This window comes from Epinephelus fuscoguttatus, linkage group LG11 (assembly GCF_011397635.1).
Source record: "Epinephelus fuscoguttatus linkage group LG11, E.fuscoguttatus.final_Chr_v1".
Taxonomy (NCBI): domain Eukaryota; kingdom Metazoa; phylum Chordata; class Actinopteri; order Perciformes; family Serranidae; genus Epinephelus; species Epinephelus fuscoguttatus.
Window position 1 is genome coordinate 17,655,815 of NC_064762.1, and position 26,571 is coordinate 17,682,385.

At 42.8% G+C, this 26,571-nt stretch overlaps 1 protein-coding gene across 3 annotated transcripts in view; it reads right to left on the reverse strand.

The window, feature by feature from the left end:
* Positions 1–3,102: 3,102 nt before the first annotated feature.
* stxbp5a (syntaxin binding protein 5a (tomosyn)) overlaps positions 3,103–26,571 on the reverse strand; it is a 167,442-nt gene continuing 143,973 nt past the window's right edge. The window contains exons 18-28 of one of the 3 annotated variants that reach the window (XM_049589392.1): positions 26,177–26,302; positions 25,629–25,780; positions 22,051–22,113; positions 18,187–18,240; positions 15,136–15,186; positions 13,915–14,196; positions 13,241–13,610; positions 10,680–10,845; positions 9,711–9,822; positions 9,383–9,603; positions 3,103–6,807 (exon numbers count right to left, since the gene is read on the reverse strand). In XM_049589392.1, the coding sequence (XP_049445349.1) occupies positions 6,766–6,807; positions 9,383–9,603; positions 9,711–9,822; positions 10,680–10,845; positions 13,241–13,610; positions 13,915–14,196; positions 15,136–15,186; positions 18,187–18,240; positions 22,051–22,113; positions 25,629–25,780; positions 26,177–26,302 (1,639 nt within the window). In that variant the 3' untranslated portion in view covers positions 3,103–6,765. The remainder of the gene's footprint in view (positions 6,808–9,382; positions 9,604–9,710; positions 9,823–10,679; positions 10,846–13,240; positions 13,611–13,914; positions 14,197–15,135; positions 15,187–18,186; positions 18,241–22,050; positions 22,114–25,628; positions 25,781–26,176; positions 26,303–26,571) is intronic. The other 2 variants (XM_049589393.1, XM_049589394.1) reach the window with 2 other exon arrangements.

Sequence of the window (26,571 nt, forward strand, 5' to 3'; positions counted from 1 at the left end):
TTGCCACCTTAACTTTTGTCTTTGTTGCGCTATGCTTCCCCCTGATGCTGTCAAGCTCCATCAAACTATACCTGCGACCAGCTGCGTATCGTGGCAATGTTAAAAGATGCCTTTTTTGTCAGTGTCTGGCGCCAAAGCGCCAGATTTCGATGACTTTGAAGTGAGACCAGGTTGTGCATGTATGCTCACCTTGCTCACTATCTCTAGGTGTCATTATCTGGGTAGGTCCATTAAGTCATCAGCTGATTCTCTGTCAGCCTATCATCTGACTGCTCCTCATTTTAAACATATTCTTTCTCTACAATAGTTCTTTGTCACTGCCGTCATGCATGCATTCCACCTCCCTATCACCACCTAGTCTTTACAGATTCATCAGCCTCATATGCCTCATCAGCCTCAGAGTCAGCAGCCGCCACCACCACCACCAGTGTCTGGACTCTATGGGAGATTTATCCTGCTGCCATTCAGATGTCCCTCGATCACAAAATATCTCCCACTGGTGTCCAAGTGCCAAAGACTTCTATTATCTTATTATTATTATATTATCTTTACTTCATTCTTCTGTCTTTCTACATTCTACAATTTGAGGGGACTATGTCCCCTGTGCCCCCCCTGAAATCTACACCTATGGTTTCCTGTATTTAATAATTAGTTCACATTGAATTCTACTATGAGTCACCTGGCGTGGTCACACTTGACGTCAGGAAGCAGCAGATGACAATAAATGGTTACTATGTGTGACTCTTTCACAGAAAATCAGCAGCCAAGCTGAAAGCCTCTGTGGTTGCCGCAGTAATTGATCCGCACCATAAGTCATTGTAAAGACAGTACTGGGTGAACTTACTGACCCGCATGTGCAGCTTGACCGAGATTAGCACAATTGGATCCCTGATTCCTAATAGCAGCGGTGGACTGTACTGCAGTTAAGTGGAAAAATATACGAAAAAGCCTCCCAGTGTGAGATAATTACTATGTTTCTTGTGGAAGACACAACGTTTACCAAAAATCACGATCAGGGTCACTTGGAGGTGCTTCGGCATTGCCTGTAATTCAAGTACAGAAAAGCTTGGAAAACCAGCCGAGAGTAAAAAACCTCTTACTCCTGAGTAGAGGTGACCTTCAAGAGCTTAACTGACCACTTCGTCACCTGCGTTGTGACTTCAAAGAAACCAGAGAGCACATTCGGAAGTCACTTAGTGTGATCAATACAGGATTGTGTTACTCTAAGAAGGGGAGCAATAGGGTATAAGCACACAGCAGACCTTAAGATAACAAAGCAAGCTGCTATCAGTGACCATAAAATAACTGCATTATACCTTATACAGAGGACCTTTAACAGCTTCTTGCTTTACAGTTGAATCCCAAGACCAATTTCTACTTAATCTATGATTTAATCTAGTCAAATATTACCTGATTTGATCACCTGATAGGAAGTCATAGGCTAGCAAGATTGCTTTGTTTTTTTGTTGATCACTCTTAAGCTTTCCCTGTGCAGGCTGAACACATGCAAAGACAACCGTGTGTGTTTGCTGCCATCTAGTGCACAAATTTAAATAAGGCAGTCATTTGAATCAATTTTCCCATTCACAGCCTCATGTTTGTGCACAGTATTTGTCTTAGTATGGACATATACACTTATCAGCCACAACATTAAAACCTCTGACAGGTGAAGTGAATGACAATGATCATCTTGTTACAATGTAGTGTTCTGCTGGGAAATCTTGGTCCTGGCATTCATGCGGTGTTGGTCTGCAAACACTGGTGCAGACAAAGTGCCTCCCTTCATGGCAGTGCCCACCCAGCAGGACAATGTGCTATGCCACACCACAAAAACTGCTCAGTAATGGTCTGAACAGTGTGGCCAAGTGCTCAACGTCTTGACCTGGCTTCTAACTTCCCCAGATCCCAATCTGATCTAACATCTGTGGGACATGCTGGTACCCCCAATAGACCTGTGTCCATGCCACGACAGGTCAGGGCCAAGTCCAGTCCAGGGTGGGCTCTCTGACCTGTCGAGGCATGGACACAAGACCTCTAAGGTTCTCTTTTGGTGCCTGGCACCTGTTGGTGGATCCTTTGTCTGCAGTGGGTTGCAAGTTTAAGTACTGGCATGTCCCATGGATGCTTGATCGAATTGGGATCTGGGGAATCCGGAGGCCAGGTCGATGCCTTGAGCACTTGGTCATTTTGTTTGGACAATTCCAGCAGGACAATGTACAATGCCACACTGCGAAAACTGCTCTGGGATGGTCTGAGCAACGTGACCAAGTGCTCAAGGCATTGACCTAGCCTCCGAGTTCCAAAGATCCCAATCCACTCGAGCATTTGGACATGTTGGTACTCCACCTTGCAACCCATAGGACTCAAAGCACCAACAGGTACCAGACACCATAGGGCAATCCCAGACGTCCACTGTGAATAGAACTTGGATTTACCTGTCGAAGCATGGACACAGGAGCTCTGGGGTACCAGCATGTCCTAGGGATGCTCGATCAGATTGTGATCTGGGGATTTTGAAGGCCAGGTCAGCGCCTAGGGCAATTCCTGAGCAGTTTTTGTGGTGAGGGGGCCACTGCCAATGGGGGAAAGGTGTTGCCATGAGGGGATGTTCTTGGTCTGTAATGGTGTTTGAGTGGGTGGAGCATGTCAAGTGGTTTCAAGTAGGCCCAAGGTTTCCCAGCAGAACATTGCATTTCAATGAGATGATCAATGCAATTCACTTTACCTGTCATGTTTTTATTGTTGCTGCTGATCGGTATATGTACCATTAAATATGTCAGTACTCTCTGTTCCTTATATTCATAATGCAGAAATATAACCTTTACTTTCATCTTCAGCAAAATCTTTATATTCTGAACTCTGTATAAGATTTTAAAAGATGCTTTAAGACGAATACATTTTCCACTTTTATTTTCCATTGCACAGTAATCTCTATCTACAGAATTTCTAAATTTTGTGGCAGCAGATAAAGTCATAAACATCCATGTGAAAGTTGCATAAAACTGTACAAGAAAATTGGCTACAATGAGAAAAATACTGCAACCCACTGATAACTGTTGAATCCAGGACAGAAGATGGCATATGGCAGATAGACAGGACTCCCTCATGTTGCTTGAGTGTGTGGATTGTATTGGGTAAGAATACTGCATACTGTGGTGAATGGACGAAAAACAAGTCAATCAAAGATGAGAAAAAAATGTAACATTGAAAATAATAAGAAAAAAAAAACAGAAACACAAATAACGATTGGGTTGGAAGGAAAGACATTGAATAGGTTTTCAGGGATGACCTCTAGCTAAAACTATTTTTCCTGAAGTGTTTTTTTTTCCTCTTCTTCACCTTGGGGGGTGAAAGACAGAGCTACCTACCAACATCCACACTACAATGCTTACTAAACACAGAGAAGGCCATATCTGTAGCTGTGGAACCAGGAGTCACTGGAAGACTCGCTGGAGGAAGAGAGAAAGGCAAAAACTGAAGTGAAGGAGAGTCGAAGCTTGTGCGCAAAGACAAAACATGCGCCTTTTAAATTAAACCCGAAACTCAGAGGTCATCCTCTAATGCTCGTTATCCTATTATCTTAGTTTAACTGTAACTGGTGGCTTTAGTGTAACAGACACTCAACTGGACACAGACTGACGACTGGTGAGACATCAACATCAATTATTAAACAAAAATCTTAAATCATATCACTTAATTTACATGAGCACACCCTGACACACACACACACACACACACACACACACCCAAACACACGCACACACAGATGAATACCATAAATACTGTTGTGTGTCTGAGCTGTAGAGGAATGGTTCAGGAATTTGTCTTACAGAAACAGCCTTATCAACTATCAATTAGCCCAGTGGTTCCCAACTGGTGGGTCATGGTCCAAAAGTGGGTCATGGGTCGAGTCTAAATGGGCTGCAAGTGTCTCGCAAACATGTCTGGTTTGTAAAAAAAAAAACCATTCTTTATTTTTAACTACCGTGAATTTTCGGCACAGAGCTTTTATTTTGAAGTGCAGTTTCATGCCGTAGAGTGAGTGACGAACGCACAGCTACTTGACCAAGACAGCAAACTAGCTTGACGACATGGCCAAGCGCAAGTAACCTTTGTCTCCCGTAGGTTGCAAGTTTAAGAACCTGCATGTCCCAAAGATACTTGATCGGAGTGGGATCTGGGGAATTCGGAGGCCAGGTCGATGCCTTGAGGACTTGGTTATGTTGGTCGCACCATTCCTGCAAGATAATGTGCCATGCCATACTGCCAAGTGCTCAAGAAGTCTCACTGGCCCCCCAAATCCACAAATTATTATATCACTTAAGTGCCATTTCATGCTGTAGAGTGAGTGACTAACGGACAGCCACTTAAAAGAGAGAGAAAACTAGCTCGGAGACATGGCCGAATTCAAGTATGATGCTAATGTGTCAAACTGTGTGGACCTTGAACTAATGACTAAGGAGAAATCTGGACCCCGTGGTTGAACCAGTTGGGGACCACTGAATTAGGCCGCTTCGCACGTTAGTCCAAATGCTACTCTTTATGACATATTATGAAACAATAGCACAGTGGTGGATCTTTCTATACGCGACATAGGCAGCTCCCCCCTCCCCCAAGAGAAAATGAAAAGGCAAAAGCCATCCGATGACCAAATTTGCAAATTTAACATATTCTATTATTGTTACTTATCATTATTGTTTGTTAGCTAAGATATTTTTGTGTTAATTTCTCATTAGCTCTTGTTTTTGTCAGTAATAAATACACAGATATAAATTATAATATTAATTTGGAGGGGTGGCACCAGGGGAAGCCTGCCTAGGGTGCTGAATGTTCTAGGTCCGCCAGTGCAATACTATTAGAAATAGCTCCATTGCAACTTGCCCCATTTCTTGAACCTTGAACAGTGATGAAGGTGATAATATTCCCTAAATGGTCTGCACTCCATTAGTGAAGTTATACTCTATTACACATACTACCGCATCCCGTCTGCTGGAGTGGTGAGTGAAAATGACAATGCAATGGAAAAGCTAAAGCAACTCTTTGGCGTCAGAAAAAATATGGCCTCTCTCCTCTTCTGTTGCTCAAGCAACCTCGACATTTTTACTTTCCAGTTGGTCTTAGATTGTCAAACTATTTACTTATATACAAATAAAGGTTAAAAGCCTGGTAGACAGAGAGATACACCACATTTGAGCTTCACCGCAAATATGGAATATAGAAACGAGATAATAATGAGGGTGAACGTTTCTGACACCAAACACGACCGTCTCTTGCACCTCAATAAATAAATATCAACAAAGAAGTCACACAGACGACGTTCTCATACAGACAACTGTCAGCGAAACCTGAAATATGTTTTTAAATGTACGCCTTTAAAGGATTACACATCCGTATTTCTATTATCCTGCATATATGAATACACACAAATAGGGATTCTACTCATGTGTATGTGATCTTCATATTGATGTGTACTCAACCAAATCTGGCTAGACTATTGGTGTATTTAACACTGATCTCATCAGCATTTGTACAGTCACACTCACAGACTGAGCCAAACCGTGGAAGTGTATGACATTAGAGGGTGAGGGAGGCAGTTTACATCACATCAGATAGGTCAAGAGATGAAATCCTCAGGTAAATGATAAACATGTGGTTCATACACACTCGCTTTGAGAGTTCAGCGTTGATGAATCTGATGTCGCCACGTCAGTGAGTACTAAATGATATATGCCTTTTGTATCCTTGCCCTCCTTTTTTTTAGATTCCAGCCCTTTTCATAAGGAGAAATTAATTTGAGTTGTTAGATAAAAGCCACAAAACGTATTTTTTCAACAAATCAAATATCATCCACTTTCACAACAATAGAAAAATAAGAGATTTTCCAATAATACAGACAGAGCAAAAAACCCAACGAATAACAAAGAGAGGAATGGCAAGAAAATAGAAATTAACACACGCACACGCACACACGTTGTTGGTAACGATATGAAAGTCTGTAAGATACAGAGGAGAGTCTAGAGGTTGAGCGAGATGACGAAATATCCAGTGTACATCAGAATAAGTTGCTTTAATCCCCGTTGACTCTCTGCATAGAGGAGGCGTCACTGTCGCACCACTTCCTGTGGCTCTCCAACGCCGCCTTCTTCAGCCTTCTCCTCGATGAGTTATCCCTTTCTTTTGTACTTGTCACTCGGAAGTGGATACAGCGTTGCACATTTATTAGATTTATGTATATATAATGATGTATTTAGATTCTTTTTCCTTCTTTTTACATTTTAAGAATTTTTTTAATAGTCTGTTTCTTCATTAGGTATTTGTCTTTTTTTCAGCTATGTTCGTCGGTTTGAATACCGGCCCGACGGGCTCAGAGTGGAGACAACAGTGACGGACATTTTGGCAAATGAGAATGAAGAATCTCCAGGTGCGTGGGCCAATCGGCGACCTCGGAGGAGAAATCGAACAGAGATAAAACAAAGAGACAAAAACATAAAAAAAAAAGAAAGACACCATTTATTTGCTCCCTCTGAGGCGGTCCTTCTCCCCTGTCTACCCCTCAGTTCCACCCTAAGACTGAGGTAAGAACAGTATTCAACATTGTGCTAGGGAAGAATTCCCAAGTGTCCCAGTGAAGAAGGCTTGGACGGACGGATGGATGGACAGACGGATGAGTGTGTGTGTGTGGGGGGGGGGGTCACGGTGAGTCCAAATGATCCAATGGAAGGTGACAGTCGTGTCCGTGGAGCTCTGCTCCTCCCCCGTCACTGATCAGAACTGGTACCACTTTTTGTCTTTGCACTTCAGCATCATCTGGAAACAGAGGAAATGACGGAGTGAGAATATGGTAGTCATCTCACCCTGCCCTCCATCTGTTTGACCTTCTGCCTTCAGGCAGACGTTACTGGACAATTAAAACACACACCAGCAGACTGTTGAACAGTTTTTACCCCAAAGCTGTTACTACACTGAAAGCTGCACTGAAATCACACAGTCAGAATTATCTAATATTTTATTTGCATTGTGTGCAATAATCTTAACTTATTGTATGTTCACAGCATATGTTGGCACTACTTGTGTGTGCCTGTGTGTGTGTGTGTGTGTGTGTGTGTGTGTGTACTTACTTTTATAATGACTTCCATTTTATTCTGTTCATTAAACTTTGTTGTATTTATTTACAATGACAATAAAAGGCATTGAATTGAATTGAACTGAATTAAACTGAACCGAAAGCGTTTCATCCTGGTCCTGCCCAGATGTGCTGTGATTGGCTAGTACTAGCCCCAACCATGACCTCTTTGCCCTAACATTAACCGCCTCCACAAACCAATTATAAACCTATATCACTCACTTGAGAGTCATTCCCTGCATCTTTGTCATGTCAATCCAACACTGCCCTGCCCTTTTAAGAGACTAGCAGCCTTCCTGCTTTACTTTATTCCAGTGAGAGAAGAACATGAGCACAAATCATGACCAGAACTTGACTCATGAAACAGAACTCATAAACAAAATGATTTTATGAATTGCAACACTACTTCAGTTGTATACCATCACACTTGTCCATGTGTGAAAGGCATCTTGTACATTGGCCGCACAATTAGACGCCTGAGGGATCGCTCTGCTGAGCATAAATATGCCACTAGTACTGGACACTTCAGTAAACTTCATAATGCTAATGATTCCTTATTGTGCATAGGGGGCATTGAACACATTAAACCTTCGGTCAGGTGGGGGTGCAGAATACAGAGGCTCAATCAGAGGGAAGCTTTCTGGATCCATCAGCTGGATGCTTTAAAGTATCTTGGTCTTAATGATGATCTATCTATCTATCTATCTATCTATCTATCTATCTATCTATCTATACCTACCTACCAACCAACCTACCAACCTAACTACCTACCTAGCCACCCACCTACCAACCAACAAACCTACCCACCCACCTACCAACCAACCAACCAACCTACCTACCTACCAACCATCCAACTTACCCACCTACCAACCTACCTACCCACCCACCCACCCACCTACCAACCTACCTACCCACCCACCCACCTACCAACCAACCTACCTACCCACCCACCTACCTGCCTACCTACCTACCTACCAACCTACCTACCCACCCACCCACCAACCTACCTACCTAGCCACCCACCTACCAACCAACAAACCTACCCACCCACCTAACAACCAACAAACCTACCCACCCACCTACCAACCAACCTACCTACCCACCCACCTACCTACCTACCAACCTACCTACCCACCTACCAACCAACAAACCTACCCACCCACCTACCAACCAACCAACCAACCAACCTACCTACCTACCAACCATCCAACTTACCCACCTACCAACCTACCTACCCACCCACCCACCTACCAACCAACCTACCTACCTTAGTTTATCTTTTGTTACAGAGAATTTGCATCTGACCTCTGCATGGCGACAAGCATGTAGTACTAGCCAATCACAGCACAGTGGGGTGACAGTAGGTGAAAACACTCCCTTCTGTGGATATATTTTAGCATCTTCCTGAGAACATGGTGCAAAATATGAGAAATAACTTCCCAACTGGTGAGTTACAAGATCCATGAATCCCAAGATTAGTTCAGTATTTAAAAGACCCTCATTTACTCATTGACTCTTAAGTTTATATAACATAAAATTATGACATTTTGTACTAATTTTGGTGAAATGGTTAAATTATACCCATTCATATATTTTAGAATCCATGTCTTATCTTATTTCTATAGACTGCCTGTGTGTTTGACATCAGACTCCCTGTCCACAGTACTGTGAGCTTGCCACAGGCATATACTGCCCTCCAGTGGGGAAATCATGGAAGTGAGTCATGTTTCTGAAGACGACTGACTGCCATGCTACGGTGTTTTGTACCTTGATACATAATCTAGTAAACCAGAAGCGCCCCCTGCTGACTAATGCATAATGCTAGGAAAGATAAAGAGAAATAGGAAGGGGGTCGTAATAAGTTTTTGACTGTGATGTAATGGGAATACAAAAAGAATATATAGAAATAGGACATCAAGTCGGTAGTGGACTGTACGAGATGTAATGTTGTCAGGACTTGGCCTGTCGCTTTGATTTCTTTTTTGTATTCTCAATAAACCTCGTTCAACTTTTCCCTGCCTCATGTGAAAACTGTTGCTCCAGAAAAGGACAAAAAACATGAGTCAAAACCAAATGGCCTGAGAACATTGGTATGTTGAGGCCTGTTCCTCAGCAAACTATTTATTTCAGCTGAGACTTTATTTTTCACTCTGTTTGGTACACTAGTTTGTTTGTATGTAAAAGCATGAGCAGCTGTGGCGTCCTTGCTGTGACCTTATAAGGGGTTCATCGCTCTCAGTTTCAGACTTTTTCTGTTACCTCATGGGCGTGTTTGGAAAAGGAATCCGCGCTGGCCATCATGGCAGCTGTCCTCTCCTCCAGCTCGCCCAGTTTCTGGCCTCTTTCATCCAGTGCTATCCGGGCGCGAGCCAGATCTCCGACCACACCAGAGGCTGCCCCCTTCATGCCCTCGATGCCACCGGGGCCTGGGATGTGCTGGGCCAGACTTCGGGATGCCTTTCCAGCTGATACCTCACCAACTGAGTAAAGAGACGAAAGGGGAGGAGTAAAAACAGGGTGAGATATCTGAGTGAGAGGTTGCATCGGCAAACCACTGTTTATCTGGGCGTGTGTAGGGTTGGCATACATAGCTCCTCTCTATCCAGTGACTGTGCTCCTCCCCCAAAGAGGCCTTTGAAGAACCCTCTGTTGGGAGCCTCTGGTGTTTCCACTGGTGTGAAAAGTTCACCCAGCATCTCCTGAAACATCAAAACACACATCATCCTGCTACATACACTTTAACTGCCTCTGTCTGTTTATACAGTGTTGTGTTATCCAGCACAATACACACACTCATAGTACACTACACACACAGTCAACAATTTTCCTTTTAAAGGTACATTGTGTTATGTCTCTGTATGTACCTTTGAATGTCCACTGAGGTGTCTACCTATCATCTATCACCCTCTCTTCAGAGACTGACCTTTTTGTTGAGGAGTAGATTCCTTTTTGTTTAACTAGAAACAGCCCTGATATCACCACTGCAAACCCACCAGACTCCATTTAAATAAACAGTAGTTTTAGCATGTATAGAGTCAGCATAGTTTCATATCTAATTGTGTGAATTAAAGGTTTGTTTCAACCAAACCAGAGTTGGTGATTGTTGGAACATTGGAAAGACATACCAAGATGGCTTTTGTGAGTGTGATTTTGTTTCTGCCAACTTTGATAGATGTGTAGTTTACTATGATAAAATTACTCTTTATTCAAATGGAGTCTGGTGGGTTTGGTGATGGCCATTTCAGGGCTGTTTCTGATTGAACAAAAAGGTCTGTCTCTGTAGGGATCCTTTTCATAATGTTATCAGACACTTATAACAACAATCTGAGCCTGTCAGTGGCAAAAACAAGTACTTTTAGTGGATGAATACTGACAGTGCAAACATCCAAGTGGTTACATTTCATCCTGTTTTGCTGCTGCTGGCTGCAGCTCTTTACCTCATAACCGGACCAGTTTCAAAACCGTCGTTCCCATCAGCAACTCATACACAAAAACATGAGAAATAGGGCCCAGGTTGTAAAGTGTACAGTGTACTGCATATGGAATATGAACTGACCTGTAGGTTTTCACAGGTGTCCTGGCTGTAAGTGATCCTCTGGATCTCAGTGGGGGAGCACAGATACATCGCCTGACCCAGGTTGGTGAAGCAGAACGTCCTTGCTATCCGCATGTCTGTCAAAGGCAGGTAGTTTACATCCATGAGCGGTCTCAGTCCGGGCACACTAGACAGAGGGACACAGAAATGAAACGCCTTTAATATTGTAGTCTGGGTGAGAACCTAAACAGGAGATCACTGGCCAAATATTTCAAGTTTCATCACTGTGATCACAACTTTTCAAAGTCTAACATCACATATTTCAATCATCTGAAACCCTGATGATAATGTTCCTGCACTCTGTCCATTTCGAACAAACACACAGACCCACACACACAGACAGGCAGACAGCTGGGCACCCTATCTTTATCAGACACCCATATGGACGGCTGTTCTGTCTCGCTCCTCTAGGGAAGTGAAGATTAATGAGGATGAGCGACAGATTAACACACCCCTTCTCACTTACACCCCTCCACACACTGCATGAAAATGAACCTGGTATGTCTGCAGAAACTGTTTGGTTAAATCTGGGATGACAGTTGAGGTCAGGGTGAGGATAGGATAGAGGTGTGAGGCTGTGTGTGGGTGTGTTTGTTGTGGCTGTGCATGAGGACAGAAGTGTGTGTCTGACTTTGAATGACAAGTTGAGCAAAAAGAAAAGTTTAATTGAGGACATAATATGATGAGTCCGTCTGTCTCTGTGATGACTGTATTTATTTCTGCCTTTTACAAGTTCAGACAGTCTGTTGCCCCGATAATATTGTTAAATTACACTGAAACTTTAACAACAATCACTGTTTTACTCTTGTAGAATATTGGGGAATTGTGAATACACCACCTGCTGTTTGGAGGTTTGAGGAAATACACACCAGTCACAAATCCAAATTTTATGCTACAGAAGAGAGCTGTAAAACCTGCAAACAGAGCTGTTTATCATTAACTAACCAACAAATTATTTACAATAGTTTGAAAAAGGTTCATGAAAATGTGTAATGGACTTAATATGTTTTTAAAATATATATACATACATACAAATAAGGGCTGGACAATTTGGGGAAAATCAAATATCACAATATTCTTGGCTAAATACCTTGATATTGATATTGCAAAGATATTGTAGGGTTGACTGTTGGTGATCTCAACACATACAATGAAACTTCTGATTAATAATAATCAGTAGTGTAGATATAATGACTAAATCGGCAAAGGCAAATAATAGAAGAGTCTGGTAAGTTTAGAAAATTACATCATTTTACTGTAATTCAGCCTTTAAAACCACGAAAGACAGCTTTTACGATATATAAATCTAATCTAATCTAAGACTAGTCTTGTCTAATATCACAATACAGATATAATATTGATGCAATGATCAGCAGTTTATATAATACACATACATTTTGTCTTGCTTCTTACTTCAGTTTCCAGTGTATAAATCTAAAGCAGGGGTGCCAAACATACTGCCCAGGGGCACACCTTAAGTTGATGCACATGTGAAGGCTGGAGGTTTCAGGAGAGATTTAATTAATATGAATACTTTCTGTGGCCATATTTAAAGATATTGATCATTGTGTAAAATATCGTCAAACAGAAGCTTCAGTACAAAAGACTCTGCATCAGACTTCTAACTTAAAACAATATGAACAGCTTGGATGCAGTGATTTTTTCCTAATGCACTACAGAGCTTCTCAGGTGTCAAGCATATACACTGAAAATTGATTTTAACAACTTTATTGTATTTTAGGTGCTCATGTTACAGCTGTATTAAGAAAACAGAAGTGTCAGATTGGGACTCTGCATCGGTAGATACTCAATATTATATGACTCAGATCGGAACATCCCTGATTATCACATCTTTATCACATATTTAAGTGATACTGAAATCTCTCTTTTTAGTTTGAGACATTTACTGCACATGCATGTCTGTTGGCAGCTGTAAAAAGTATTTTAACATAATGGAAAGTGAAGGCTGTGGTCATCTCAGATTCATATTAATTCAAATCGATTCCAGCAAAAAGTTTCAGTGACAAAAAAAGTCTTCCCAAACTCTCCACAGTCTAATCCACGTCTATACAGTCCATCTGTGTGCTGATCAGAATGTCCCAAATACTCATATTCATGCCAAGATACGGCCTAATACCCAACTTCCATCTCCGTCCTCATTCACCCTGATGAGCTCATACGCAGGCACCTGTGCCAGCCTCCTTTTTCTCTATTGGTCAGAACTTATCTGGCACGGTTCTGCTATTGGCTGACTTACACAGTGACAGTGCACTTTCTTTCTTTTTAAAGTGTTTCACACTCAAAAGACAGATTTTCTGTGGTTGTCATGGTGATACTGACCAAAAAACTGACCCTCCAGCATCTTGTATTTTAAAAACTAACTCATGTGTGATACTGTTCTCTGTGAAAGCAATAAAACATCACATCTACTTTAATCTAATCACATGAGCATGATTCATTCAAACTGACACTCATTGATATGTTTTAATAATAACCAGCTATTTCTGCGACATGTCTCTCACCTGAGGGTCATGATGTGGCCGTTGGCGCAGAAACACGCCACACACACGCCTTGGCCCATCTGCACCACGTCGGCCCGTAGGATGAAGGAGGTCTCTGTGATACTGTGTTTGTAGATGCAGGTGTGGGAGGGGAGGGAGATGACTTTGGCCTGTTTCTCTGAACACACCACGGCGTACTGGTTCTCGTTGAGGTCCTGGGAGGTGGAGGGGGACACCGAGACGGGCCGGCGCTTGCGGACCTTCTCTCTTTCTTCGCCGTCGGCTGTGACGTTGGGTTCGAACCACGGCTCGTACGCGGGGGACAGCATGGCACCTGATGAGTCCAGGAAAGCCATCCGCATGACGCTGCCCTTCAGCCGCACCAACATGCCTGATGGGTGGAAGGAAAAGACCTCAGTCTAGTGGCTTTGTCTTTTTCATTGTGGTGCTGTTGTCTTAAAGGGACAGTTCACACTAAAATTGAAAACACTTTCCTCTTACCTGTAGTGCTATTATCAATCTAGATCATTTTAGTGATCTTTATTTTTTTTTTTAGGGTGAGCTGTCCTTTTAAAACTCTGGATTTATAACACACAATATTGTGAACGTCACAGACAGTTTGCACAAATCAATCTGGTTTTCATCACAAAACTGTTGTCCACCCCTCCCTCCCCTCTCATGTCCCCGTTACCCACCAGTGGGTGAAATGATAACTGGCTGCAGTTGCCGTTGCTCCCCAGCAGGTGGCAATGTGAGAGCTAGAGCCAGCACGGTGCCCAGAGTGGTGCCCACATACAGGCAGGGCGTCAAAATGCTGTCCCCCTTTCGGGCGAAGGTCTCGCAAAAGTGGAAGGAGCTGATGGCCTCTCGTGCTTCCTTGTCGATGCTGGTGACGCTGGAGGAGCGCGAGCGGCTGAAGGAATTGTCCCGGTGGTCTAATGGGTTGGCACCCCGCGGCGGGCATACAGACAGGAGGACAGTGAGGAGAAAACAGAGAGAGGTAAAGCACCCACCAAGAACGCTACATACCAAATAAAGTGATACATAAAAGTTTTCATAGTGTCTTAGTAAATGAAACACTTTGACTTTTTACAACAAACTCAAGACTGTTTGTTTTTGACTAAGCTCTGTAAGATACTGACAGTGTAGATATAAAAAACTGGGAGAGAAATCCATAGGTATGGGCTTGCGTTCTAGTCTCTCTGACAGAGCAGCATCACCTGACCCTTATTGATGGTGACTTCATATCATATCATATATTATATATCCCCAATTAGCAATTGTATTAGTATAAAAGAAGTGGCTATCAATCACTTTGGGTCCATATGTGTCACACTGGAATTCTTAGACAACCATACGAGTGTTTTGGCACTTGCAAAATTTGAATTTGACAACGTCCCATCCAGTGTTCTTGGTACTTTGGAAGACTGTTGTACACCCCTGAAGAAGAAAATGTCTATTTCTATTTGGGCAATTTTTAAGTTACCAATCAGACAGAGAAAGGAAGACATGAGGAACAAAGAAGAAAAAGAGAAAGCTGCAAAGTTACAGAAAGCGTTACGGTGAGATGGAGTGTGCATAGTTTAGCTTAGCACCACTGACCTCTAGTAGAGCCCCCAACTGGGGTCAGAAAGTGGGAGTCAGAGCACAGCAGAAAATTTCACACTGTTTTTTTTTTTTGTTTGTTTAACTTCCAACACTTTGATTTAGCTCAATAAATAAGAATTTGAGTTCTGGTCAGATCAGTGCTACTTTTGTCTCATGCAAACTTAGGAGAATATCTGCACAGCTTGCCAATTTTGAGGCTAATAACCAGATAAGTACTGGACTAATGGGATGTGGTGGAGTCCAGTCGAAGTGAGAAAGATAAACTGCATTTCATATAAATTGTTTGGAGACACGAAGTCAAGGCTTACCCAAGTCTGGCTTTAGCTCAGTAGGCAAGCTTAATTTCCGTGACATCTTTGCTGGAAAAAAGAGAACATCCCTCTTTACAAACACACGTCTACGCTAACACACGATGCCATGCAAAGCTAGATAACTAGCACTGGGCTAGGATTGTGCACAGAAGCTAGAATACACGGAAACAACAAAAGGCTGTGGAATAAAGTGCCGGAGGGGGGCGGGATTGTGTCATTGACTACAGGAGCCAAAATGCTTTACACAGGAGGAGACACTGCGTAAGGACTCAGAGACAACCCTGTATGTCACAGGGGCATGCTGTGGAAGACAAAACAAAGGAGGTGACCTCTGGTTGCACAATGCCCTGCAAGAGAGGACCGGTACAGTGAGACACATCAAAAAACTGCACAGCCATTCAGGACCCTCATGCCACAGGAGCATGCACCAAGAACAGGAAGGCAACAGGAAACAGAAAATACCGAACAGGAGATGGAAGAAGACAGTGGAGAAAACGGTTACTGAGGTAGTGTACTGCTAGTCACTGTAGGCTAGCTGAACAACGTTAACCTTCTTATGAATGTGTTTTTCTTTTATTTATAACCATATTAGGCACACTCAACCAAAACTGTCTAAGTTAGTACACAACACTTGATGACTCTGCATGTCCAGGTATTACAAAATGCACTGGGTTTTTTGCACTGGTTCACAAATCATTCCATCTTACTAAAAGCCTGAACTTAAAAGAACACTTCACCCCCAAAATTACCGTTAACATATCAGTTACTCACCTTGTGTTACATTAAATTCATGAAATGAACTTTGTTTTTCTCACATGCTTTCACCATGAACGAAGAATCCAAAGACTGAGAAAATTCTCAGAATGAGCTGAACTAAAAGGGGTCCGCATTTAACAACAGCAAAACTACGTCAAAACATCTGTTTACAAACTCTCAGACAACTCATGTAGTTATATCCAAGTATTATTTATTTATTTCTTCAGTCGTATGCTCAATACTTGCCAAACAGACGGCCCCTTTCGGTGGGAAACTGAACTAAAAGTGAAACTTCTAGATGCGTTTTTCAGGACACGCGATCAAAGACCTTCTACATGTCTAGACATAAAAATAATGCCATCTCTCTCTTGGATATTGATTGATTCATTATATTTAACACTCTGCTAAGATTGTTCCCATAATATCTCCCAGAAATAAAGCCTATTTGGTCTGGATATATAATCTGAGTGATGATGTTAATTACTCTTTTAGCCAAAATAGTTGTTAATATGCGTAGGTCTCTGCTCTGCAAGGGAATGGGCCGATACGATTGACACATTGTTTGTGTTATTGTGTGACTTTTACAAATCCAAACTAGCCCGTTAAAGCACCAATAACACAAGTAAACTAACTGATTGAGGCAGCGGTAGGCCAGCAGCTCCTGTGTTCATTGAAGTAAAATTCGTCATTTTGTCAATGGAGTCTGGCTTTGAAGAGAGCATAGACAAGTTTCACTTTCCATTCAGTTCCTTGTCAGAGAGGGCTGTCTGTTTGGGAAGTGCTGAGACTCAGATTATACTGCATGAGTTTTGTGAGAGTTTATAAACAGTTGTTTTGATAGTTTTTGTTAAACACAGATCCCTATGACTTCAATCCATCAACAATTTCCTCCATTTTTGGATTCTTCGTTCATCTGAGACAGACAAGAAAAGGTTTTCTTCAGAAATTCAACATATCACAAGGTGAGTAGTTAATATACAAATGGTCGTTTGAGGGGTGAAGTGTTCCTATGGAAAAAGAAAAGCAGCAATGAATGAAGGTTTAAGATGCTATTTCTCTGTCTGTGGGAAAAGAAGTAGAGGACACTAAATGACAAAAGGGGGCATTCACCATGCGTTCACTTAGATGTTTCGTTAGTTATGAGATAATGGCTAGCTTTGATTGAAAGACTGAAGGAAACCCACCTTAACAAATTAAAAAAATATACAAAAACCTTGAAAAACCTGTAACATCTTTAACACCCTCAAGATTAGACTCATTACATTTTTTTGTTTTCATGAAAAAAACACGCACATTTACTCGCATATCAACATGTGTCTTCACTTATTCTTGGTAATTAGACCTTTACTCAGGTAGACGTTGGGTGGAGCTTTAAGGGGAGTTATGTGAAGTCACCAAACTCCTTGAATCAATAGGAATAATAAAGTGGACTCTCTGCCCTCACAGGTGCAACAAAGCTAATAGGACGATTGGGAAAATGTGCTGTATATTCTGAGACTTTTTAAACACGTGAAACTTTTAACAGGGTTCAGGCTAATTAAATGAGGTCGGGCTAGTTAAAAAATAATCCATGACGTTGGTCTGGGCAAGGTCAAAGCTCCAGTCTGTGATGTCGCAGTCATTTTAGATACCTACACATCGTCACCTGAATCTGAAAGAGGATCCAGAACACCAAAGCATTACTTTGAGCAGTCGATATGCACTTATCTGTTCATCAACACACACTGAAGGTACACAAAGACACAGTTGGACAGATGAGTTGCTCTCCGTTGTGGTGTCGTCATACTATGGGCAGAGCCAATCATGTAACTCATAATAAACACCAGGGATCTGCTGTTGGAGGGCAGGACAGATAATCACACGCAGGCACATTTACAATATGACACTCGTGCTACGTACATGTAGCATGCAGTGTGTGTTTAAGGCAATGAAGCTGTATTGTGTGTGTACAGACATCTGAATTCCTGCCCTGCTTCGAGGTTAGCCTCCGCTCCGTGAGCCTTCAGTTCTCGGTGTATAGTTTTCTAGCCATATACTTGAATACAGACGTAACATGTGAGCTCCTTCTCATGTTAACCAAGAAAACAAACTGTTGTTAATAATCAAATACAGTGAGAACCAAAAGACAGTGGAACAGAAGCTAACCCAGGACTGAAGCTCTCTCTTCTGTTATCTATTTCTTTTCACTGTGGTGACCATGACACGAAAGACAGAGACAAGGGGGGGGGGGGGACAAATCTAGACTTTGTCCTGCCTAAACAGCCTCTTATGAAAATCTTTGGCCAATCTTACCTCCTCTACCACCTCCATTGTAGAATTGCTGTAGATTGCTGTTTGACGTCAACACTTTTGAGGGTGTAAGGGGGAAAGTAGAGTAAATGTGAAGTTAGACACACCCTTTGGTTTGTTACTAAACACACACTATCTCTAATTACCCTGGTGAATAACTGTGGTTGGGGTCCTTAGCAGCAAACTGGCCTTTTAAAGGAGCAGTGTGTTGAATTTGGTGCCATCTAGTGGTGAGGATTGTACACTGCAACTGGCTGAAACCTCTCCCATGTGCAAAGTGGTAACTCCTGGTTTGGATTTCTTCGGTGTTCACTGTAAAGGGTTTTTTTTATCAGGTGCTGAATTATCTGCGGAAGTCCTGTCCACATTTAAAACAGTAAAAATAGTGAATAAAATCTGTGTTTCTCTGATGCACACAGTTTGCTAGCCCAGCACCTGCTAATGTGTGCTCAACTTTTTTCTCTTATAACCTATAAACCAGACGTTCAAGAAGGTTTTTACAGGGAGCTGAATCATCCACAGAGACCTCTTGCTTTCCAAAACAAACGGACCCCGTTATTTAAACCGGTAAAAATACTGAATAAAGCAGTTTCACACTACAAATCAGTGTTTTTCCGACACTGCTTGGTTTGTCATAGACGAGCCACTAGCCCAGTACCTGCTAATGTGTTCTAACCTTTTTTCTTTGCTAACGTATGAACTAGATGTTCAGGAGGTTTTTAGTGGGAGCTGAATTATCTGCAGGGGTCTCTTGCCTTCCAAAACAAATTGACCCTGTTATTTAAACTGGTAAAAATACTCAATAAATTAGTTTCACGTTAAAAGAATCCATCTTTTTCTGACGCAGGGCCCAATCTAGAACCATTGTTTGGTTTGTCCGTTCTGGGCTACTGGCGGTGCAACATGGCAGACTCCATGTACAAGGACCGATTCCCTATGTAGGTATAAAGGGCTTATTCTAAGATAACAAACACAACAATTCTTATTTTCAGGTGATTTTAAACCAAAGAAAACATTCTTATCATATTATATTTGATTTCTGCCAGTATATCCCTCTATATCCTACACACTGAACCTTAAAGATCAGTAAAGCTGGGTCAAAAGTCACTGGTTTGACTTAAATATCCTGTTGTCTGATGTAAAAACCCTGCACCCTGAATACAGATTCACAGATGAGAGAACGCTGTGTAATATTACAACTGCCTGCCCTGTAAATCTAGTCAGGGGGACACTCTGATATCCCCCCCCCCCCCACAGATATCAAAGGTCTACATGACATTTAACTTTTGATTGCATTTCTACCCAAAATAAAAACCAATTAAATGAACTTCTTCCTGTTTTATTTGGGAACCATAATGAGACTCTTATATGATTTAAAGTACATTATATGTCAAACAGAAAAATTAAAACATGAGGATTTAGTGGGAAAAATAGATTGTGTGGAGGACTACTTGTGTTTTTGTCATGCTGTGTGTGTGTGTGTGTGTGTGTGTGTGTGTGTGTGTGTGTGTGTATCCTCACTATGTTAAATGCATAATAAATAAGTCCGTCCATCCTATTACTGTAATTGGTTTAACATTGACTGTTGTTTTTAATGCAAATCCACCTATTCCAAGGATTTTCTTGAATGAAATGAATCTCCTCTGGCACTAATGGAGTCCTAATTCATCAAACAGAAACTTATTTCAAGGTAAGACAGGTGAAACTGCATGAAAATTAATCTAAATTATTTTTCTTTCACCCGCAGACTTTATCACCGACCGAAAACATAAAAAGAAGCGTAGCCCCGGACTAAATGACTGTTACAGCAGATTTTTTTTTTTAGAGGAAGGCGCCTTATCTCTCTCTCCCTGTCCTATGAATAATGCAGCGCAGACAGATGTATCAGACCACAGTCTGGTGGCACCAGACATGGGGGGGGTTGAGACAGTCATCATACCTGAAGCGGGACTCCAGACTTTGAGATTTGTTTTCTGTATGACCTTTTTAAAAAGCTCCTTATTTTCAGTGCCACACTACCCCTAATGAGATGGATCTGGGCTGTTCTTTCTTCAAGCACCTTCAGCTGAAATACTAATGACGTAGAAAAGAGACGAGCTAAAGAGCAACAGAACATCTGATTGTCGCTGCGTAGTTCCTTTTCACAGTCAGCAATGGGATGAATATAGCAACGTGGCAGCGTTGCATAATATACAGAGTGACAATGGGTGTTGTTGGTTTGTGTTTAGTTGTATTAACTGCTTCAGACACACACACACACACACACACACACATATATATGAATATCTAACTGAAGAAGGATCCCTGCTCAAAATCCAAGCCGAAAGTCAATCTGGTGACTGATACACTCACTGGCCACTTTATTAGGGACACCTATTCAACTGCTTGTTAACGCCAATAGCTAATCAGCCAATCACAACCACACAACCATCTCTAGGGTTTACAGAGAATGGTCTGAAACAGAGGAAATATCCAGTGAGCAGCAGTTCTCTGGGTGAAAATGCCTTGTTGATGCCAGAGGTCAGAGGAGAATGGCCAGACTGGTTCAAGATGATAGAAAGGTAACAGGAAGTCAAATAATCACTGGTTACAACCAAGGTCTGCAGAAGACCATCTCTGAACCAACAACACGTCCAACCTTGAAGCAGATGGGCTACAGCAGCAGAAGACCACACCAGGTGCCACTCCTGTCAGCTAACAACAGGAAACTGAGGCTACAGTTCACACAGACTCACCAAAACTGGACAATAGAAGATTGGAAAAACGTTGCCTGGTCTCATGAGTCTGGATTTCTGCTGCCACATTCAGATGGTAGGGTCAGAATTTGGCGTCATGGATCCATCCTGCCTTGTATCAACGGTTCAGGCTGCTGGTGGTGGTGTAATGGTGTGGGGGATATTTTCTTGGCACACTTTGGGCCCCTTAGTACCAACTGAGCATGGTTTAAACACCACAGCCTACCTGAGTATTGTTGCTGACCGTGTCCATCCCTTTATGACCACAGTGTACCCATCTTCTGATGGCTACTTCCAGCAGGATAACACACCATGTCACAAAGCTCAAACTGGTTTCATGTCAATATGGACCAAAATCTCTGAGGAATGTTTCCAGCACCTTACTGAATCTATGCCGCCAAGAATTAAGGCAGTTCTGAAGGCAAAAGGAGGTTGAGGTGTTCCTAATAAAGTGACCGGTGAGTGTATAAGACATTCAACTGCAGAATATGTTTCACAATTATACAATTACGCAGTTACTGAATATGTGAAAATACCCAGGGCGCTTGAGGTTGAACTTTTACTTTTTAACTTATTCTCTGATTAATGTAAATTAATGGGTTTCTCTGCCAGAATGCAGAGTTTTGTTTCATTTCATTCATAACTCTGAGCTGTCACACCGAATTAGCATCACAGACACGGGATACGTTCACAGCCTAAAACCCAGTTTTCCACGATACCACATGAGATTAAAACAAAATTGTATTCCCGCCTATTGAGCTCTGCAAAGTGTTAAAAAAAAGTATGCATGCACAAATGGGGAAATACTCTCAAAAACTCACATGGTAATAGACTCAAACAGTGCATTTCTCAAGACTGAGGTAGAATGAAAATTGACAGCCAGACAATTTTACGGTTCAGCGGAAAAAAACCTTCAGTATAGTTCCAGTTAGATGAGCAACAATTTCAATAAAACAGTATTAAAAGTAGAGGCTCTTTTGAAACCGATACTCCTCTTGCATTCAAATACGTGGTATTATAGGGTCTATTTTTTTTCACTGCCTCACTGTTTGGCTTTTACGTCTAGATAACACAAAGCCCCTGCTATATTTCTCCCACTTCACTTTTAATAAGACGCTGAAGGACATGTTACCTGAAGTAGGGGACTTGCAGCGGTCCTCTGATGTGGCGGAGCCCTCGTTGATGTCGCACAGACCTGCAGCGGAGATCACAAAATTCAATTAATGCAAAGTAAAGCAAGCCGAAAAGAACCAATGGGGGGTTCAGTCTGTCAGAGTGTGAAACCACCCTTTCATACTTTATAATATCCTGCAGAGAAAACCTTAAGTATCAACTGGGATTGCTGTTTGCGTCTGGTTTCCTGACACGTCAACAGATTGACCAAGACTTTCTGCATCTCTTAATGTTTCTTCATCCATTGTAATTCCTCCATTTGCCGCGTGCCCGTTTGTCTATAAATGTGTGTGTGTGTGTGTGTGTGTGTGTGTGTGTGTGTGACATTGTCCTGTGAGGCAGAAAGCCAAGCAGACAGCAGTCCCTGTTGGCAGAGAAACACAGCTGGACGCCTGATTACTGCTCGCACTCGCCAAGCTCTGACAGGTGCCAGCCCACTGCTCACCAGTCACTGACACCAGATGCTCTGTGTATTTACATGTGCACGTGCTGGTGTGTATGTGAGCGTTCCTGTGTCTGCATGCGTAGCTTATCTGTGCATACACAATCACAAACACCGAAAATATATCCCTCGGCATCCACAGCTTAATAATTCATCCATCAAACTTTTGCTTAAGTATGGGCAGTGTAGCGTCATGACACTGCGGCATCCTTGACGTGGCTGCACTGCCGTGGTCTAACACAGGGTGGCAGTGTGTCCATACAGAAGGCATCTTGTTATCTATTAGCAGTACTGTGAGTCTGCAGTGGCAATGTGTGTACAAGGGATGGGCTGTGAGAGTGTGTGTGAGTGAATAAGAGAAAAAGAGGAAGACAGACAGACAAAGAGTTGGTATTTGTGTAGTCAAAGTACTCCGCTGTGTATCAGCTTTGTGAACAAACCCCTGGACGGCATCGTTTTAGATGTAACGTGTGTTGTTCTATGACTTCAATCGTTCTCACATTCGGATCAGTTTACAGCTCAGTTCAGGGACATTTTGGACCTGTGGGGTTACTGGAGACTCATCGTAATATTCACTGAAATGCTACTAAAATTCTATCTTTACTCTTAGACCTTTACTGATAATAAAACTTGAATACACAATATGGTTTCGCCTCTTAGTGCATTCTAGGAGTTATTTTGCTCAACATCTCTAAACCTGTCATGCGTTCGTCCACCTACATTAGGCTCCATTCACACAAGAGCTTAAAAGAAAACTTCACCTGCAAAATGACCGTTTGTATATCAATTACTGATGGCCTGTTACCTTGAATACCTTTCGCGGGAGCAGCAGGCCAAGCAAAGCATCCAAGATGTCCCTCTCCCCAGCAACGCTTTCCAGCTCCTCCTGGGGGACCCCAAGGTGTTCCCAGGCCAGATGAGAGATGTTGTCTCTCCAGTGTGTTCTGGGTCTGCCCTGGGGCCTCCTACCAGTGGGATGTGCCCGGAGCACCTCTAACAGGAGGCACCCAGGAGGATCCTGATCAGATGCCCAAACTACCTCAACCAGCCCCTCTCAATGTGAAGGAGCAGCAGTTCTACTCCGAGCTCCTTACCCTATCTCTAAGGCTGAGCCCAGCCACCCCACGGAGGAAACTCATTTTGGCCACTTGTATCTGCAATCTCATTCTTTCAGTCACTGCCCAGAGCTCATGATCATAGGTGAGGGTTGGGACGTAGATGGACCAGTAAGCTGAAAGCTTCGCCTTCTGGCTCAGCTCTCTCTTCACCATGACAGTCTGTTGCATCACTGCAGACACAGTACCAAACCTCCAATCCATCTCACGCTCCATTCTACCCTCACTCGTGAACAAGACCCCAAGAACCTTGAACTCCCTCGCTTGAGGCAGTAACTCTACCCCCACCTTGGACTGGGCAATCCACCAGTTTCCGGCAGAGAACCATGGCCTCAGATTAGGAGGTGCTAACTCTCAACCCTACCGCTTCACATTCGGCTGCAAACCGCCCCAGGCCACGGTGTGATGTTGCCAACAGAACCACATCATCTGCAGAAAGCAGAGATGCAATTCTGAGGTACCCAAACCAGACCCCTTCGTCCCCCTAGCTGCGGCTCGAGATCCTGACCATGGATATCACAAACAGGATCGATGGAGAACATATGTGTTTGGGAAGCACTGAGCATATGACTGGATTACACTGCATTCGTTGTGTGAGAGCAGTTTGTGAAGTTTTGCTGTTGTTAAATGTGGAGCCCTATCACTTCAATTCATGAAGAATCTCTCCCCTTTTGGATTCTTTGCTAACTGCGGAGGCATGTAAGAAAAACAAAAACTTCTTCATGAATTCAAGGTTACACACTGTGAGTAACTGATATACAAATGCTTATTTTGTGAGTGAAGAATTCCGTTAATATGCCTTGACGAGAGATTTTTTTATGTTCTGTGAGCTTCTGTGCAATTGTCCTTGATTGTTTCATTTGCCTTTAAGACAGGAACAGAATCTGCAGATCACAGTTCAGCTCAGCATATTCAGATGCTGAGGCACAGTTTTAGCTTAATGGCAGAAATTCAAAAACACTATAACGGAAAAAAAATCATGCTCAGGACTTCTGTTTAACAGCTAAACAATCTGAGCTTGTGGGGCTGAAAGAACGATTAAGCATTGAGTGTGTGTACATACATGTGGAGAAGGAATCGGAACTGAGTGATCTCCTGCTTAGCCGGGACTGATTTGCAAGGTTGCTGTTCAGCTGTCTAACCTTTGACTGATCAACCAGCAGAGGCAGATGGCCGCCCATCACAGAGTCGTGGTTGTGTTCGATGTTTCTGCCTATGAAAACAAGTTTTTCCTTGCCACTGTCACACAGCGGAACAAAGTAATGAGTGCTTGCTCTTGGTTGGACTTGGTTTGAATTGTTGGGTCTCACCAGATTCAAAGAGTAAAGTCTAGCCCAGTGGTTCCCAACTGGTCCAACCTCGGGGTCCAGATTTCTCCTTAGTCATTAGTTCAAGGTCCACGTAGCTCAATATATTCAGCCTCATTCTTGGTTGGAGAACCCGGTGAAGTTTGAGAAGTCTCATGGTGTCAGTAACACCCTGGATACTGAGATTGTCCCAGTATCTGACCATAAGGAGGAGACTCGCATCCTTACTGTGGAGGGCTTTCTGCTTTACACCTATGGACCTTCGATTGACGTGCTCAACCAACGTTACTTTACTTCCATCCTATATCAAGAATGCAAAAAGAGGAGGTGCTCTGGGAACCACACGATGCCAGACCCCCCCTCTTGGACGGCCATGTCAGGCCCATGAAACACAAGAAGATCACTTCTGAACTGCGACCCACCAGTTGGGAACCACTGGTCTATATGAAAAGTTAAGATAAGTTTTGTTAAGCTATTGTGCTATATAAAGAAAAACTGACTTGATTTTGGGGGGGGGCTTGGATGTATGGTTAGTCAACTGTAGACATGGGACTGTTAGGTCTTATGGCTGCACTGTAATGGCAAAGAAGCAAAACAAACTTCTGCTCTTGTGTGTGGCTGGAAAAGTTTTAACTTCTTTCTCTTGTCCTTCTTATCCCTTTTTCCTCATTACCTCCAGAAGGCTGTCGTGTCTTTCTTGGCGAGCGAGGCTGTCTCTGGTAGGGGTCATTGGAGCCATAAAGCTCGACCGTCCCCAGGTTTAGCACTACCGTCTTCTGGATGTAGTCCACCACTGCCAGACCGTTACTGTTGCCAAACACCACACTGGGGAGGGGGTGACAGATTCAGGGAGAAAGTGGAAGAAACAGGAGGGCGGGGGGAGTCAGAGAAAGAAAGATGAGAAAGGAGGAGAGAAGCATATGAGATTTGATTTAGCTTTTAGGACTAAAAACACTGTAGTCAGAGCACAAAAACAGCTGGAATCTCCAAATTTTCCTTGCAATCATAAATCGTGTTGACAGGCCCGGTTGTCACTGTAGCCGTGAGCGGTTGCTGCTTGAATTGCAAAATTGTATGCGTGTCCACTTTGCATATTTTGTCTGGGGGAGATGGTCGTTATAGATTTAAGTCATTTTAGTTTTCACCTTAAGATGATACAGCTTGATAAGGACGGTGTGCACTTATCAGTCTCAACAACAACGCTCCTGTTTGTATACTTACAGGCCATAGGAGGAATTGAGCGCCAGACTTGTGATCTGCTGCGGGGGCTCTCCGCTCACCCACACTAACTGGACCACCAAATCTACCTGGTAACCTGCGGACTGCTTCAAAGGAGTACTTCGCACTCTGGAGAGAAGAAGAAAGAGTGGAATGGGGAGGAGGGATGGTGAGGAGCAAGAAAGTGAAAGGGAAAGAGAGACATTAAAAAAAAAAAAAAAGGGTTTCATGAAGAGAATGACGAGTGGTGCAGCTGCAGCTCTGAAGCCGCTGTGTGTTGAGGGTCTGGCATGAGTGGCTGCGAGGGGATGATGGGGAGGCCGTGGCTGAGAACGCTTCAGGCGCTGACTAAGTCTGTGCAAGAGTGCTTGAGGCAAAAGGCAAGACTCTTGTGTGCA